The sequence below is a fragment of the Leguminivora glycinivorella genome, chromosome Z, assembly GCF_023078275.1.
Source record: "Leguminivora glycinivorella isolate SPB_JAAS2020 chromosome Z, LegGlyc_1.1, whole genome shotgun sequence".
Lineage (NCBI taxonomy): Eukaryota > Metazoa > Arthropoda > Insecta > Lepidoptera > Tortricidae > Leguminivora > Leguminivora glycinivorella.
This window is the reverse complement of record NC_062998.1, coordinates 29,645,574-29,661,700: the sequence shown is the minus strand read 5'-3', so window position 1 is coordinate 29,661,700 and position 16,127 is coordinate 29,645,574. Positions and strand designations below refer to the sequence as shown.

The 16,127-nt window shown below is 40.2% G+C and overlaps 1 protein-coding gene across 2 annotated transcripts; it reads left to right on the top strand.

The window, feature by feature from the left end:
• Window positions 1–651: 651 nt before the first annotated feature.
• Window positions 652–14,736, top strand: LOC125240900 (amino acid transporter AVT1D-like). 2 transcript variants are annotated; one of them, XM_048149066.1, is made up of 9 exons: window positions 652–741; window positions 4,232–4,332; window positions 6,480–6,606; window positions 7,258–7,426; window positions 9,045–9,233; window positions 11,017–11,255; window positions 12,225–12,431; window positions 13,066–13,255; window positions 13,816–14,736. In XM_048149066.1, exons 2-9 carry the CDS (start codon window positions 4,249–4,251, stop codon window positions 13,949–13,951), a joined length of 1,341 nt encoding a protein of 446 aa, XP_048005023.1. In that variant the 5' UTR covers window positions 652–741; window positions 4,232–4,248; the 3' UTR covers window positions 13,952–14,736. The 2 variants fall into 2 exon arrangements, with proteins under 2 accessions (XP_048005023.1, XP_048005022.1); XM_048149065.1 differs by having other exon boundaries at window positions 661–812.
• The last annotated feature ends 1,391 nt before the right edge of the window (window positions 14,737–16,127 follow it).

Below are 16,127 nucleotides of genomic sequence, written 5' to 3'. Positions count from 1 at the left end.
ATTCTAATCATACTAAATATCTACATGTGTTTTTGTTTAGCGGTTACTAAATATCCTATTTCTTAAGTGTTGTTTCATATGCTACTTTTGCTGCTAACTGTATGTACACATTGCTTCCTAAACGAAGCAAAAGAAGCTCTATAATTGATATTGGCAAAATTCTTGAACAGAAAAGTGCCACTTTGTTCCCTCTTAACAGTGAAGAAGAGTTCCCTTTCGGAATGTGTGATGTCACAATAAATGTGACGTTGAGTCAGTGTGAATTCAGGTCATAAATCAATCTGTGATTCAAAAAAACAAGATTGTCATCATACATGAGGTATCATCATCATCATCATTTGCCGTAATCGCTAAAATCTCTTTTTTGTCGCATCCAACTGTGCTCTGTGTGTGCTGTGCCAAAACTAAATTTATGAAACATCACTGTATGAACTAATTAAGCAAAGACAGGTTTGTAAATACAAATTAGACTACAACTATTTCTTATTAGTGTTCTTACGTAGGTACCAATTTAAAAGCATACCGGCCAAAAAACTTGGTAACTTAATTCTTGTAATTACGGATACATTAAGAATGGCTACCTATTACGTGTAATTAATAAGATCTTGATGACACAGGCTTAATAGAACGACTTGGTGTAACCGAGAAGCCGAAATAACGAAACGTTAGCGCCAGTTTGGAATTAAGCCTCGCTCGGAGTGGAAGTGTGCGGACCGTCGTCGACCAGTGCGTGTAACAGAGGTACATTACGGAAGCCGTATAATCTAAGGGGCTCACGTATCTATACCGTTTATTGATGGACAGGAAATTGGGTAATTCGTCCTTTTATTATTACGACATCAGCTTTACTAGGGCTTTCTTACACTAGCGTTGAGCAATACTAACAAAGTTATTTAAATTAGATAGTTATTTTATCATTAGAGTAACTTGTTTTGGTTGAGAATTTTTGGAAACTGGCTTTTCTTAGCGGAATCTCGGTTGATTTCTAATGACGGCTAAGTTTTAGACAGTGTTTCTTTAAACTCCTTAAACTTCAGCGTACCTAAATATAGCAGTATTTTTTTAGTAATAAATTGTAGGTACTTAATTAATAATTATTGTAATACGGACCTTACATTGAAATCCGCCAAACAAGTAAAAACTGATAAGGTCAGTTGGGGTAAGTGAATCTATGGGGAAAGAGAATCTATATGCTATAAAATAAAAACTATGCGATGCAGTCAAGTGGTTACTGTGTCAGTAAAGCAGTATACATAGACTAATTCCAATTATCTAACACAGATGAGGGTAGATCACATATGTGACAGTTGAGGGTGCAACAAAAAAAATAGTTGGCTTCTTGTTTGAACTCGAGCTGTCAGGAGGTTTTGCGTGCGGCGATAAAATAATAAATATAAGTGCTCAGAGGCTGATTTTCAAGGTAGTGCAATAAATATAACAGTTTTTACTTTATCTGCATAACCACATTTCTTAAAATTTTCGTCAATTTGTTACTGTTGGCTTAAAAAAACGTCACCTGTAAGATACCGAGTGGGGAAAGAGAAACTGGTAACATCGGGAAAGTGAATCATATGTCTCTCTTTCCCGGTATCAGGAGTTACAAACATTTATAGTCTCGTTCTTAATAAGAAGTTGAAGAATAGTAATTTATTTATTTATTTTATTTTTCACTAGTAAGCCTTTACCAGTTGGTGTGGTTAAAATATTTCTTTTTGTTTTATATGTTGTTGTCCAAAAAATTATATATTGATTTCTGATTTTCCAGAATAATCTTTCAGTGCACATTAGTGCGTAATTTATCACACTAGTGCGAGAAATTGTACTTTATGTTTGTCGAAACATTAATAAAGGTCTATGTGTATTCTGTACCTACTGAAAACGTCGTACAATACACGTGCGTAGTGGAAATTCGTAACCTGTGTCAATTTAAAACATCCCCTCCGGTTGTGTTGCAATTAATGAACTTGAAACTACCTACTACTTTTTAGCTCCATTCGTTTCGTACATCCTCTTTCCCACACTTGTATCTATCTTTCTTCTTTGCCTGTCCCTCTTCCCAGTTCACCTGGGGTCGGGTCTCCTTGTATTTCTGCGCCAAAGTGCTCTGTTCTGGCTTGTCTGCGTACTCAGGTTCTCACTCAGAATCTCTTTTTGCATGTCTGACCACCAGGTATCGGGTCGTCTTCCCCTTCCTCGGGACTGGTTGGGTATCTTTAGGGCTTTCTTAACAGAATGGTCCTCATCCCGTCTGAGGATATGGCCGTACCAGCGCAGCCGGCTTTCCTTCACCTTTTCAACTATCGGTGCTACCTTAAACGATCCTCGGATATGTTCGTTTCGGACCTTATCCAGTCTGGTAACTCCTCCCGCCCATCTCAGCATTTTCATTTCGCTGGTGTGGAGCTTTTGTTGGTGTACTTTCTTAAACGTCCAGCACTCTGCACCATATGTCATGGCTGGTCGAACCACCGTTTTGTAAACTTTTCCTTTTACTTTAACAGGCATTTTGTGATCGCAGAGGACACTAGATAGTGATCTCCATTTAAGCCATGGTGATCTACGTCTTTATCGACTTTTGCGTCAGAAGTAAGCACCGAGCCTAGATATTTGAAACTGTTTACTTTGGGTAGTGCTTGATTGTCTATATAAATATTGCATCCAGTTTCTTCTGTACCTCCAAAGTTACATTCTAAGTATTCGGTTTTACTCCGACTTATACGTAGCCCGTGACTTTCTATGCGTGTTGTCCACTGACAGAATATTTCCTGAAGGTCTGCTGCATTTTTCGATAGTAAGACGATATCATCCGCGTAAAGCATACATCCTGGTGTTGGCTTTTGTATGTCTCTGGTGATGTAGTCCATGCACATGTTAAACAGTACCACCAAACAGTACCACACTTGTATCTATAATTAAAAAAAAAACTATTGAACTATTTCGAACCAACTGTTTTACACATCTGACTACATCCCATATGTTTCTCTTGCCCCGTTTTCGGTAATGTCACTCTAGTTCCAAAATTAAACCTTATACCAATATGTTAAATATTATTTTGGATTAACTTAACTATACTTAAGATATTTAGGCGTGAACTATTTCTTAATACGTCAAATTAACACGTAAAATGGAACCAGTTTCACTTACCCCAAAAACCGGGAAAGAGAAACTATTCTGCGCAGTGGTACTTAGTTGATGATTTGAGCCTTATGCAGTGCATGCAGTTTATTAAAAAAAATGTACAGATAAGCTGAGTATTACAGCAATATTATCCAATTATCATCAAAATGAATGAACGTCTTAGAAGCGAATTACATGATTTTATATTTTAAATAAAGTATGTTTCTCTTACCCCAACTGACCTTACTGAAATCTGAAATAATCAATAATAAATAACAAATCAAAAGCTAAGGCATTTTTTTTTAAGTGAGAGCCAAGATTAAAAGTTACTTATTTAAAGCTCATCTGCACCTTTACAATTAACATACTACCTATTTAGCGAAGTAATATTTTAGTTACTTAACTACTTATTTATATTAATAAGTGTAAACAAAATTTACCTAAAAAGTAACACTAATAAACTTACTTGCATTTATGCTATGATAGATTTGTAAATTGTTAGTAAGATTTAGAAGCCTATAAGTTAGGTATTACATATTTATAATGAAAGTATCCCACAGTAGTATTACAAGTACTTAGGTAGACGGATATAGATAAGGCCTAAGATGAAAGTACCCCCGCCCGAAATCGTTTTTTAAAACCTACAGACCTCTGCTCTGTAAATTCTGTTAAATACTCTCAACTCTTATTTACACAATAATAAGAAATTCCGAACGGAAACGACCTTCCATCAAACCTTATGAAAAGAGCGTACACCCATCTTAAAGGCTGATGGCAATGCACCTCCAACCCTACTGGTGTTTCAGGTGTCCATGGGCGGCAGAGCGCTTGGCCATCAGGCGATCTCTGCTCCTTTGCCTCCTATCGCATAAAAAAAGTTGTTATTTTTCACAATCGATCGCAGTTAAATGGAGACTATGATTGTATTTAGAAGCGGTTGTTCCCTTTCCTCTAAACTCCGTAGCTTGCAACGGGTTTGACAGCATACACTTGGAGTCTATAAACGTCATAGGTGCATACATATTTCCATTAATATTACAATAACACTCTCACACTGCCATCAAACATTCTGCAGAGTTACCTTGGACGGGCTATAAATAACCACTCAATTTAGTTTCAGGAACGGGTAAGATGGCGACAAAGAAAGCTCCAGAACCGAAATCTTCGACGAGCACAGCCGACGCTACTGAGTCGACGCCTCTGGTCGCCAAAAATGTAAGTACCGGTGCCGTAGCCGAATGGCATTTCTGCAACACGAAACGAAAACGAAACTCCGCGAAAGGTAGTCTGGCTCTGTCGCGCCAATACGCAAGAGAGATAGAGATAGATATCTCCGAGCGTTTCGTTTCGTGAGCGTTTGAGCCATTCGGCTACGTACCCTGATATTTTCTTTTATTACACTACCTATGTGACTCACATATCTACCTTGTAATTAGCACCAAATTACTAGCCGAAGTGCGTTTTCACATTATCTGATCCGATATCGGATGTAGGACCGATATCCCATAGATTTAAGCCGCCATCTTTGATTTTTGCTTTTAAAATTAATCCTTCCTACATCCGATATCGGATGGGATAGTGTGAAAACGCCCTAAGTATCAATGTATTGTACATATCTATAGTTAAATAATATAAAACAGCCCTATGCTTCATGTAAATTATCTTTCCGCGAGGTCTACTTTTCAAAAACTTAATCTACTAATAAAATACTACCTAATAAGGTATTGTAATTATTGAACCTTCTACTTAACAAAATTTCACAATAATTGGTTGAGACTTGAGAGTTGCCATTTGCGGAGATCAGCCGGTCAGGCAGCCAGCCGCAAGGAAAGCATTTGATTTTTATCACAGCTAAATTGTAGAGACGCTGCCATGGCACTTCGAGCTCGCTCGGTCTGAAAAATCTGAAACCAAAATCACATGCGAAATATCTAAGGTGTACAAAATACTTAATAAACTTATAATGTAAAATAAATATGCCTCTCTTTTAAGTTTTGCTTCAATATGCATGATGAGATCAGAATCAGAAACAATGTGATTTGCATTGAAAAACCTGTCCCAAACTAGTCTATTGTATCAGGTTTCGTTTTATGGCTACAACTATACTATACGGCTATAGCTTATACGGTACATAGTACATTATAGTGGTGGATAGAGTTTTCAGGTGTGCCCTTACACGCTAACCACAAGAGCTCGTAAATCCCACAGTATGTTAGGTATAGACTTTATACGAGTACCTAGTATCGGTACCAGGGTTGAGGTTACGCATATACGAGTATATAGTACCTGGGCAACCGAGCTTCGCTCAGAGTTCTAGAACTCGGAAATTCGCGTTTCCCGGGACCTCAGCTAGATCGATTTTTCATCTCCGAAAACACCCACATAACAAATTTCAGCGAAATCGTTAGAGCAGTTGCCGAGATCGCCTGCATACAATCAATAAGTATACAAGAATTGCTCGTTTACAGATATAAATTATAAATAAAAGATAAGATTTAATATAAATGGACTTCTGAAACTTGTGTTTGTTTTATGGATGTGATGACAGCTTTAAGAGAAGTTAATGGATATAGATATGCTTAATAAAATAACGCAAAAGTCAAGCTTTGGTCTAAGAGGTGGAGTCCGAAAAAATATGCGTCGTGCAATGTAAGAGGACCCTCTTGCACGCCACGACATGCATCGTATAGACTCCTTGAAGACATAACATACCTCATGTCACTTAAATTGTGACCTTATATTTTATTCTAAACAAATAAGCGATGATGTTATTTATATGGATTTTGTTTTAAACTGCCTGTGGCTATGAATCTGATACATTTACATTACGAAATAAATAGGTAGGTAGATGCGATCAGTTTCAAGTCGCTCTAATGCGTCCATCTGACCGCGGAAATGTGGCCGTGACCTGCAGACTGGACGACATTCTTATTTTACCTGATATGTGGCATTAAAACTGTTAACTTGTCTATTTTAAATATCGTATTAATTAGAACAAGCTTTCAACAAAATAATATTATGAATAAAAAGAGCCCAATAATAAATATTTTATAAAATTACTTAACTGAATTCAATTTATTCAATAATCTTCTTTGTATCACTCAACATACCGCCTACCAATCTAATGGTAAGCAGTGACGGTAGCCTATAGACACCCGCAACTCCGTGTTACCCTTTAAATAAAACCTTGTGCACTCCTTATTTGAAGAAGTGCACGCATGCAAGTGTAGATCCTCAGGAAAATTTCGGCAGGGAGCTCATTCCGCAGTCGGGGCGCAGGCGTCCGTCCGCGGAAGGGAACACGTCTCTGCAGGCTTTAGGGCTCAAATATTACTAATACAACTAAAAGTAAAATTTTGCAGGGACCAGAAGACCCAACAGGGCGCGAGGATGGCGGCGGTCTGTCCATGAAGCAGACTGTCCTGCTTATAGCTGGAGAAATGGCTGGCAGCGGAGTCCTGGCTCTACCAAGAGCGCTCGCTAGAACTGGTAACATTATTTATTATTATATTTTTTTGATATTTTTTTAATGATTAGTTTTGTTTAACCAATAAACTCCTTTCCGCAAGCGACATACGTGTAACTGGATAACATATAGGTTCCATTCTTAGATGCCATATCTCGCATCGCGAACAACGATTCTATTTAACTTTGGGAGATGTATGTTATCTCTGTTTTTCAGGACCGCATGATATGCAATGTTTACAATCGTACGTTCTTTTGGTACTTGTTGTAGAAATTATACGTATCTATGTGTACTTGACATAGATGAGATGAGTAAATTCATTTGTATGTTGTCAAGCAGAGCCGGCCGTAATTATTTGTAATGGCGATTTAAAACAAAATCGGTTGCAGCTAAAGCGAATTCATTATACTAACTCTTTGCACCTACAATACATTTTGTTTTATAACTTACAGAAAATGATTGAACTTACGTTTTCCCAAAGATTAACCAAAATTACCAACCATTCCTACAATCTATATATTTTTTTAGAACGTAACATAACATGAATTGTTTTGAACGCAGGTTCCCAGATAGAAACCAATTGAAAACACTCTCAAGTCAGCTAACATTTAAACAGATTAGGCAGGTACGTGATGCATTAGTATTAAACGGTGCAAACATCATTCACTTCTCAGGATGGTTCGGTGTTCCTGTGATCATCCTGATGTGCGTGATCGCGGCGTTCAGCGGCAAGAGGCTGGGCGACTGCTGGACCATGATCGAGGCTCGCGACCCCAAGATGAGGAGCAGGCAGCGCAACCCTTATGCCATCATAGCCGAACAGTCATTAGGAAAAACTTGGAGGTAAATTAATTAAAAATTCAACAAAATTAATGCTAATTACTTAATTTACTTCTTTGATTGTTTATTTATTACCTGTCATTTTATTATCGTTTACAGAAATCGATTTCTCATTAACAATTATGTCCGTTGTCTAATGATCCTATTATCTTCAATGACAGCCCGCTTAACAATAGTTTCCGTCGTGTGTAGAGTTGCAGTAGGAGTAGTGTGCAGTAATGCAGTTGTCACATGTACCACTACACGATCGGCCCGGTTAGGTAATTCTATGACGCTGCAGCACTGCGCCGTTAGCTGGCCAATCTAGCGCTGACCTCCAATTCTACAACACTTGATACAATAAGGGTCCGCGATATGCTGATGAGGGATATCGTTTTGTGAATACCGACGACCGACGTATTCTATGAACATTGTTCGTTAAGCCATTATAGGCGAATTGGGTCATGCCGATGAACCCACATGGAATATAACCGACAATAGCTAAGAGATATTGAAAATCCATACAAAGATAATTTAGGTTTGGATTTAAGGGAAACGTCCTAGTATAGTCTGCAGTTAATTGCGAGGCGGGCGGGCTTGATAAATTTATTATGGACACTGGAACCAAAAGTGGCCAAAAAAGGGTATCTGCTACCATAGTGACACTGCAAGAGAGCACGCACAATATACTTAAGTAACTTTCTTTAAAAAAATGTCTCATTCTGCTGTCACTGTCACACTTCGCTTCACATCATGTAATTTTGACCATACTATAAACTAGATAAGTATAGGGTCATCGAGCGTGGCCGGTGTAACCGGTTTAAAACTCAGACAGAACAGATTCGGTTACAATAATAAACATGGGGTTATTTTTAGTAGACTATGTCTTGAAATAAAATAAGCATTTAAATTAAAATCATGTATTTCTAGAATATAGAATAACTAATAGGTTTCTGTAAATATTTAGTTTTTATACCCTACCTACGTGTATAAAGATTTATTTAAGTAGCCAATCTTAAACGAAAACGCAACTTTTAACTATCTTCCATTGAATCAAGTGACAATGGAAGGAAAGTGGCATTAAACATCCAGGTTACTGAAAAGTATTTGTACGAGTAACTACGTCCATTTTAGCAGTTTAATACCTCTAGAAGCGAATTTTGTTTCATGGCCTATTTTACACCGTACGAGAACTTTGATAGTGTCCTGAATTGTATTATGTAACCTCAATAGTCCGTACCTAATGTAATTAAATCGCATGCGAGATCTCACGCCTTGTAAAACTAAAGCAAGTTATCTTAGTAAAGAATAAGACGTTGTACAAATTGGTATAGCAGTGCTGTGTGGTACCGGCATCAGAAAAATAATAGCACCAGTAGCACCACCCCATATCGCCCCGTGAGTGGGCGACTAAGGTAAACTGATGGTGTTGGTGGCAGTTATGTACATGAGTAAGGCTCGCCTGTATCCTTCGCGGGGTCGTTGCTCACGAGACCTGTGCACGCCGCCAGCAAAAAAAACTGATATAGCTTCATCATCGAATCTTTCGTCACAACTTTCACGCTTTGTCCTTTCTAATTTCCTAGGGTTACGTGACTTACATTAATTCCTTTTAATATTTCTTATGCTCCTTTTCGTGCAGTGTGGTGGTGTCATGCGCTATGATGGTGACTCTGTTCGGCGCGTCGGTGGTGTACCTGCTGCTGGCGGCGCAGATCATCGAGCACGTGTTCCTGGCGCTGCTGCCCACCATCACCATCTGCGTGTGGTACCTCATCGTGGCCGGCGCCATGACGCCGCTCCTACTCTTTGCCACGCCCAAAGACTTTTAGTAAGTGTACCACGTCATTAGTAATGAGGATTCCAAGCAATCAGTCCTAATTTGATGCGTGTACCTGCTGCTGACGGCGCACTAAATAGCGTTCATGTGCATTTTGATACTATCCCAAATTCCAACTTGAACTGCCTATAAGCGCATTAGCGCTCAGTAGTATTTTAGTGAAAGGCTTATTTTAAAACTCCGTCTTCGTCTAATAGGCATACTTACTTTGCCACTTTTAATTGCCAGGGTTTGTAAAAGCAGATATTACCCCCTAATTTTAAGTTCAGTTTCCACAAAGAACTACTAATTACATTTAGTTTAATTTAGTAAATTTTGCAGAACCTGCACTAGAAACTAAGTGATAAATTCCTCTTTTATAAAGCCCGATGAGAACAGGATAGCTACAAGCCTAGCTACAACCCCACTGATTTCATATATAGATGTTTTATTTGGAAACGGTGGGGGGTGGGTGGGTAGTTGATGTATGGTTGTATAGAGATGGTCGATGCGTGGTCCGGAAAAATATGGGTATTCCTGAGGAGTAGAAGACGACAAAGATGTTGGACGGCCTGGCCAAACCGTAACACTTAGCGGGGGGTGCTCGACCAAATGTCATAGAGGACCTTGGGCAGTTTCTGAGGCCGCTATTATTTTTTTTCAAAATGGCCTACTTTTTTTTGACGAATTTTCAAGTTTATCCTAAAGTGCTCAAACTTTGGTCATAAAATCTCCCAACACTCTAGATTCGAACAAAATAAAAAAAATTGAAAAATGCTACAAATGTCAGAAAACTGGCTACTTTTTTTTGTATGGCCCACGCGGTCAAATTGCTCACCCCAAGTGTCATAATAAGCGAAGCGGTAGGCCGAAGGCCCGACGCGGCGATTCGAAACCCAGCGAAGGCCGAAGGCCGAGCTCCACGTAGGGCCGAAGGCCCGGAGCGTCCCTGAGAGGTGCGCCGGCGGTCTTGGAAGTTGGAGCTTAAACACGACCCAATAGTAAAAGTGGCTTATAGACACTTTTACTATTGGGTCGTGTTTAAGCTCCAACTTCCCTACAACCCCCACAGTAACTACGCGGAGGGCCGAAGGCCCGGAGCGTGTCTGAGAGGCTCCCAAGCACGCGAAGGCCGCAGGTCGAGCTGCGGACAGAGAGTGCTCCCTAGCACGCGCAGGCCGAAGGCCGAGCTCCGCGTAGGGCCGAAGGCCCGGAGCGTACCTGATAGCCTCGCCGGAGGACCGGGAAGTTTGAGCTTAAACACGACTGCGGCCTGCGGCCTCCGGCCCGTCGTTTCGCTTCTCTAAGCCACTTTTACTATTGGGTCGTGTTTAAGCTCCAACTTCCCTACAACCACCACAGTAACTAAGAGATGTCTGAGAGGCTCCTAAGCACGCGAGGCCGCAGGCCGAGTTGCGGATAGACAGTGCTCCTACGCGTAATTTGTAAACTCAAGTCAAAACTAGAAACTACTAGGACTAATAATCTTCTCTTACCACGGTAGCTACTACTGCATGAGGCAAATTACTCAGATATCAGTGACTCATCACCTCAAAGCCTCATCCTAAGCGAAGAGACGGAGTTTTACGGTATTGCTAAAATGATTGTGGTAGGTATTTATTTAAAGCATGACTACTCTGTTCTGATGTATGAGGTGAGGTGACAGTTCAGTGTAGTATGAAGAAAATATTTCTAATGAAACTCCGCAACATGGTGCGTAGTCATATATATATTTCTGATCAGGCTTTATTACAAACTTTTAACGTCTTATCATTATTTATGTTTGTATTTTCAGTTTCACGGGTGTGATTGCCTTCGGCTCTACCGTTGTTGCGTGCGTGCTGTACTTCATCCAGATGATGAACGACGTGAGGCCATTCGTTTTCCGCTACGGCCTCCACGGGTTCCAAGAGTTCTTTCTGGCTCTCGGAACTATCATGTTCGCCTTCGGAGGAGCCTCTACGTTCCCCACTATACAAAACGACATGGCTGATAGATCGAAGTTCAGTAAAACTATCCAGTACAGTTTCGGAGGTGAGTTAATAGTATTACAAAAGTTAAGTACCTACTAGTAATCCTCTTAACGTAATTCAGGTAATCTTATACCTGCATTCCCACTCCGTCCAAACACAAAAAATGTAGGTATGTAGTATGCATAATTAATTTGTTTACTTTACAGATTAGGTTTAATAGAACCTTTTGACCGATTTTGCCGGTATTTTTTTTATAAAATCTAAATCAGATTTGGGTAGGAACAAACTCACGCCGAAAATATACCAATGATAAATTTGTTGTTTTTTTTTATAGTTAATTTATGCAAATAAAATATATTATCATGCGAGTACGCACCACTGATCTCTTCGAGAACCCAAATTATTTACAATACATTTGTATATCTCGCCATTTTATACATTTTACTATGATCAAAGACCTATATAACTTCGTAAAGACCGATAAAGTCTAAGAAAAAAACGTACCTCAAAACCATACAGAAAAAGTTACGGTGAGCTAGATGGCGATACACCTTTGGGGTACGCTCGGCTAGATGGCGCTAATATTAATACTTGACATTTTAAAACATATCAAGCTAAGAATATGGGCCAAATTGTCAAAACTGGGGGGTTACCATGACGTACTAAAGACGTTCAGTTTAGGTTGAGAGAAAGGGACACAGCTATATCAGTTACATAGCTCCGTCCCTCTCTCTCAACCTAAACTGAACGGCTTTAGCACGTCATGGTAACCCCCCTGAGGTTCAAAAGTTTTAAGCCGGTGTCGAGTGATGGCAGTATATGCACTGTGATTACACATTTTACTTTGACAGTAATTCTCTATAATACTCGATCCTCTTTGCTATGATTTAGCGTCACGTCACAGCGTCAATATTTGTCGTTATCTGTGCTTTTAATTCCTTATGCTATTTTAGAAGCATGAGACCCTTTAGGCATATAATGTCACATATTAAATCGCTTACAATTACTGAAATTATGTCCTCTTGTCCAGCTATCTTGCTCCTGTACCTGCCCATCGCCATTGCCGGTTACGCCGTGTACGGTGAGGCGGTGTCGCCCAACATCGTGACGTCACTCTCCTCCACCCCGCTCACCCTCGTGGCCAACGTGCTCATGGCGGTCCACCTTGTGTTCGCGTTCATCATCATCATCAACCCCGTCTGCCAGGAGGTCGAGGAGTTGTATGAAGTGCCTAGAGGTAACTCAACTATTTTTAATAGCTGTTAAGAGTCTGAAAGACAAGAGTCGTGAGATGTATGGGTCCTCAAGCGGTGTACCTACGGTGAGGCGGTGTCGCCCAACATCGTGACGTCACTCTCCCCACCCCCTCACCCTCGTGGCCAACGTGCTCATGGCCGTGCACCTCGTGTTCGCATTCATCATCATCATCAACCCCGTCTGCCAGGAGGTCGAGGAGCTGTATGAAGTGTCTAGAAGTAACTCGACTGATGCTGTTAATCAAAATATTTCCTCGGTTATCGTCAGTAGATTTCTATAGCACTTTCGTCGATTAGATTTATTGCCGATGATTAAAATTAGGCGCTTGCTACTACAAAATTATGAATTGAATTTAACATTTAATGATTGGAATAAGTGTTTAACTGTGAAACAGTTTTATAATGTATTGAGATTTGAGGTACTGCAAAGTGATATAAATACTTAAAACAAGGGTATTATATTTAACTGAGGCACTTTGTATTCTATTCTTCGTATTCTAGCGGAACATGCCTTAGTGGGCAACTAAAAGATGAAAATAGGCACATACATTTTTTGTAACATAATTAAATTACAGGAAACTTACAAGTTTATTTAATTTTAAATTACTTGTTCAGATTCTGCCGGCTGGCGCCTGATAGTACGGCTGTCGATTATGGCCGCGATTCTGTTCATCGGTGAGAGCGTGCCGCGGTTCTACACGATCCTGGCGCTGGTGGGCGGCACCAGCGTCGCGCTGCTCACGTTCATCCTGCCTGCCTACTGCTACCTGAAGCTAGTGGAGCAGGCGCCGGCGGACCAAGCAGTGTAAGTGTTTAGTCGCTTGTGTTTATCCACGAGAGTGCGCCGTAGTTCTACACGACCCTGACGTTGGTGGGAGGCACCAGCGACACCAGCGTAACGCTGCTCATCTTGCCCGCCTACTGCTACCTCATGTTGGTGGATCAGATGCCCGCGGATGAGGCGGTGTGACGATCCTATTCATAGACACCCTGGGGCTAGTGTGAGGTACCAACACGGCGCTTCTTACGTTCATTCCGCCCACCTACTGCTACCTGGAGCTGGGTACGTACCCAAATGCACAAGCACTCACGATAATAGATATATATCTGTTTCGTAGCTATCTATCTCTATCGCTGTTGCGTATTAGCGCGGCAGAGCCAGACTGCATTTCTGTCGGCGTCTGGCGTCGACGATTGCCATTCTACGCCGGTGTTTATCGGCGAGAGCGTGACGCGGTTCTACACGATCCAGGTGCTGCTTACGTTCATCCTGTCCGCGTTTTACTATGTCATTTTATCGTATATTTTATTTTCAAAAGTCAGCCAGGTATATTTTGTGTGTTATAATAGTATTTCTAATTACAGGAGCCAGCCGGGCTGGATGAAAATGGCTTGCTGGCAGGTGATCGGCGTGGGCGTGGTGGGCGGCATCATCGCCACCTACAGCGCCGTCAGCGCCATCTTCAGCACGGCGCAAGCAACCCCGTGCTATCTACGATAATCACCTTTGATGTTAAACCGAGCGAAGTCTAGACGGAACGGCATTTCGCAATCGAGCTCTTACGGCATTTTACCAACCGATTGGTCGTACCTCAATGAAACAATGTAACAAAAATCGCATAATATTAATTACGTGCTATCATTTTCTTATACCGTTATTTAGAACGCATTTGTTTGCTTCATTCTCGTAAATATAAATGTCAAACTAGAGTGAGACAGGAAAATGTGAGATAACTGTTATATTGGAAAGGTTTTTCGGGGCAGTCGTTCGCTTTCGTCTATAAATCGTTGCGATGTTATATTACTTACATTAATTGTGATTTAATGCTCGTTTACTAATAAAACTATGAATTGCAGAAAATTATGATAAGACTAAGAATATAAAATCAGAAACTTTTGACAGCTGTAGGCAATGAAGAGGCACAGCGGGGAGGAGCAGGCAAGTGTCTAAGCATGTCACTGTCATTCATATGTGAGAGAGAGAAAAAACATATCTTCTCGCTCTCATGTATGAAATTCTTTATCTGAGCAATGCAAGTGCAATGAACTAATAGGGTGGCGCCATCTGTCATAACCTTTGAGTGTACCTCCTCATTGTGGTAGCTTTTTAATAATTATTATGTTTTTAAGAACGTAGATACTAAGGTTGCGTCATGTGTTTGCACCCGCCATTAGGCTGAATTTCTACTTAAGTTAACATAGCTAACATAGATATATTAAGTGTATACATACTTTGTTATATTAGTCATATTTTATTAATCAATAATATTAAATACGTTTCCTCCAGCGGTCTGTTTCTTTATATCTTATACCTCTAAACGACCTACCAGGCCAGTACCTTCTACTTATGTACTTATTCAGGTTAAGGTAAGATAAAAAGTGGCATGTAGAGCGTTTACTTAGAACTAAGTCACATTAACAAAGAGGTATTTTTATTATTTATAGTTTGAGGTTTGTTGTTGAACCGTTACAAAAGTGCAACAAATGCACAAAAATAGAGACTCAACACCAAAATTTGCAAAATCCTCTTGTTAATACACCGGGCGGACGTCCATCCCTCGTTCCATCGTAAGCCACATTTCGTCACTACTTTTAAAAAATCTCGTATCTCACGCTGTTCCTCAAAGTTAAAACGCAGTAAGTCTATATGCATTCCATACATACTTACTACAATTTTCTTTTCATTGACAGACGAAGATACAAGTTTTTTTAAAAATAGTGACGATTTGCACCTCGACTAGTCTGTGGCCATGACTAAGCCCATTAGTGAAAAAAGTTATTAGATAACTATTGTTTCTAGAACAATTTCAATATTTAAAATGGGGTTTTGTTTAAACTTGTAAACTAGTTTCACCGTTATCTCCCTTATTACGTAATATGATGTTTATTACTCTTATCACAGGTTATCACCATAACTAATAGTTGCGTGATGCGGGGATGACGTCCACGGGTCCTCGCCCGTAAGACGCAGTACACGCCTTACAGTTTAAGACAAAAAAACCTCAGTTTGTAAAGTGTATAACAGTTTCAAAAGCAATTGTATTCTATTTAAAACTACCGTAAGTATCACGTATCACAAATAAATTATTATTATTATCTTTTTTAATACTACGTCGGTGGCAAACAAGCACACGGTCCGCCTGATGGAAAGCGGTCACCGAAACCTATGGACGCCTGCAGCTCAAAAAAAGTGCCACATGCGCGTTGCCAACCCATTAGAAACTTGTACACTCCCTTTTGCTGTACACAGCAAAAAGGAGAGTACAAGTTCCAAGGAGGGTTCGGGTTGCCGACTACCAAAAGGACAATAGACGGAACAAATTAGTTCCGTAGGTCCTTCCGTCATCAGCACACCGTACCCTCGTTGAGCTCTGGTAGCCTTACTCACCGGCAGGAACACAACACTATGAGTAGGGTCTAGTGCTATTTAATAAATAATAAATACATAATTTTTGGGCTCTGCTCTAGATTCGAGCGAGATGATATCCGCCTCCTACTCGTGATCAACTGATCATATAAACCCATGCACCCTAGTGATAATATTACCCAAACCTAGGACGATTCGTTATTGACCCAAACGTTAATTTTACCCAAAAGACCTGGGTGTTCTTCTAGATAATACCTTGAGTTGGTGGGCACAGGTTACTGAAATCAGCCGTAAGGTCATGGGATCACTC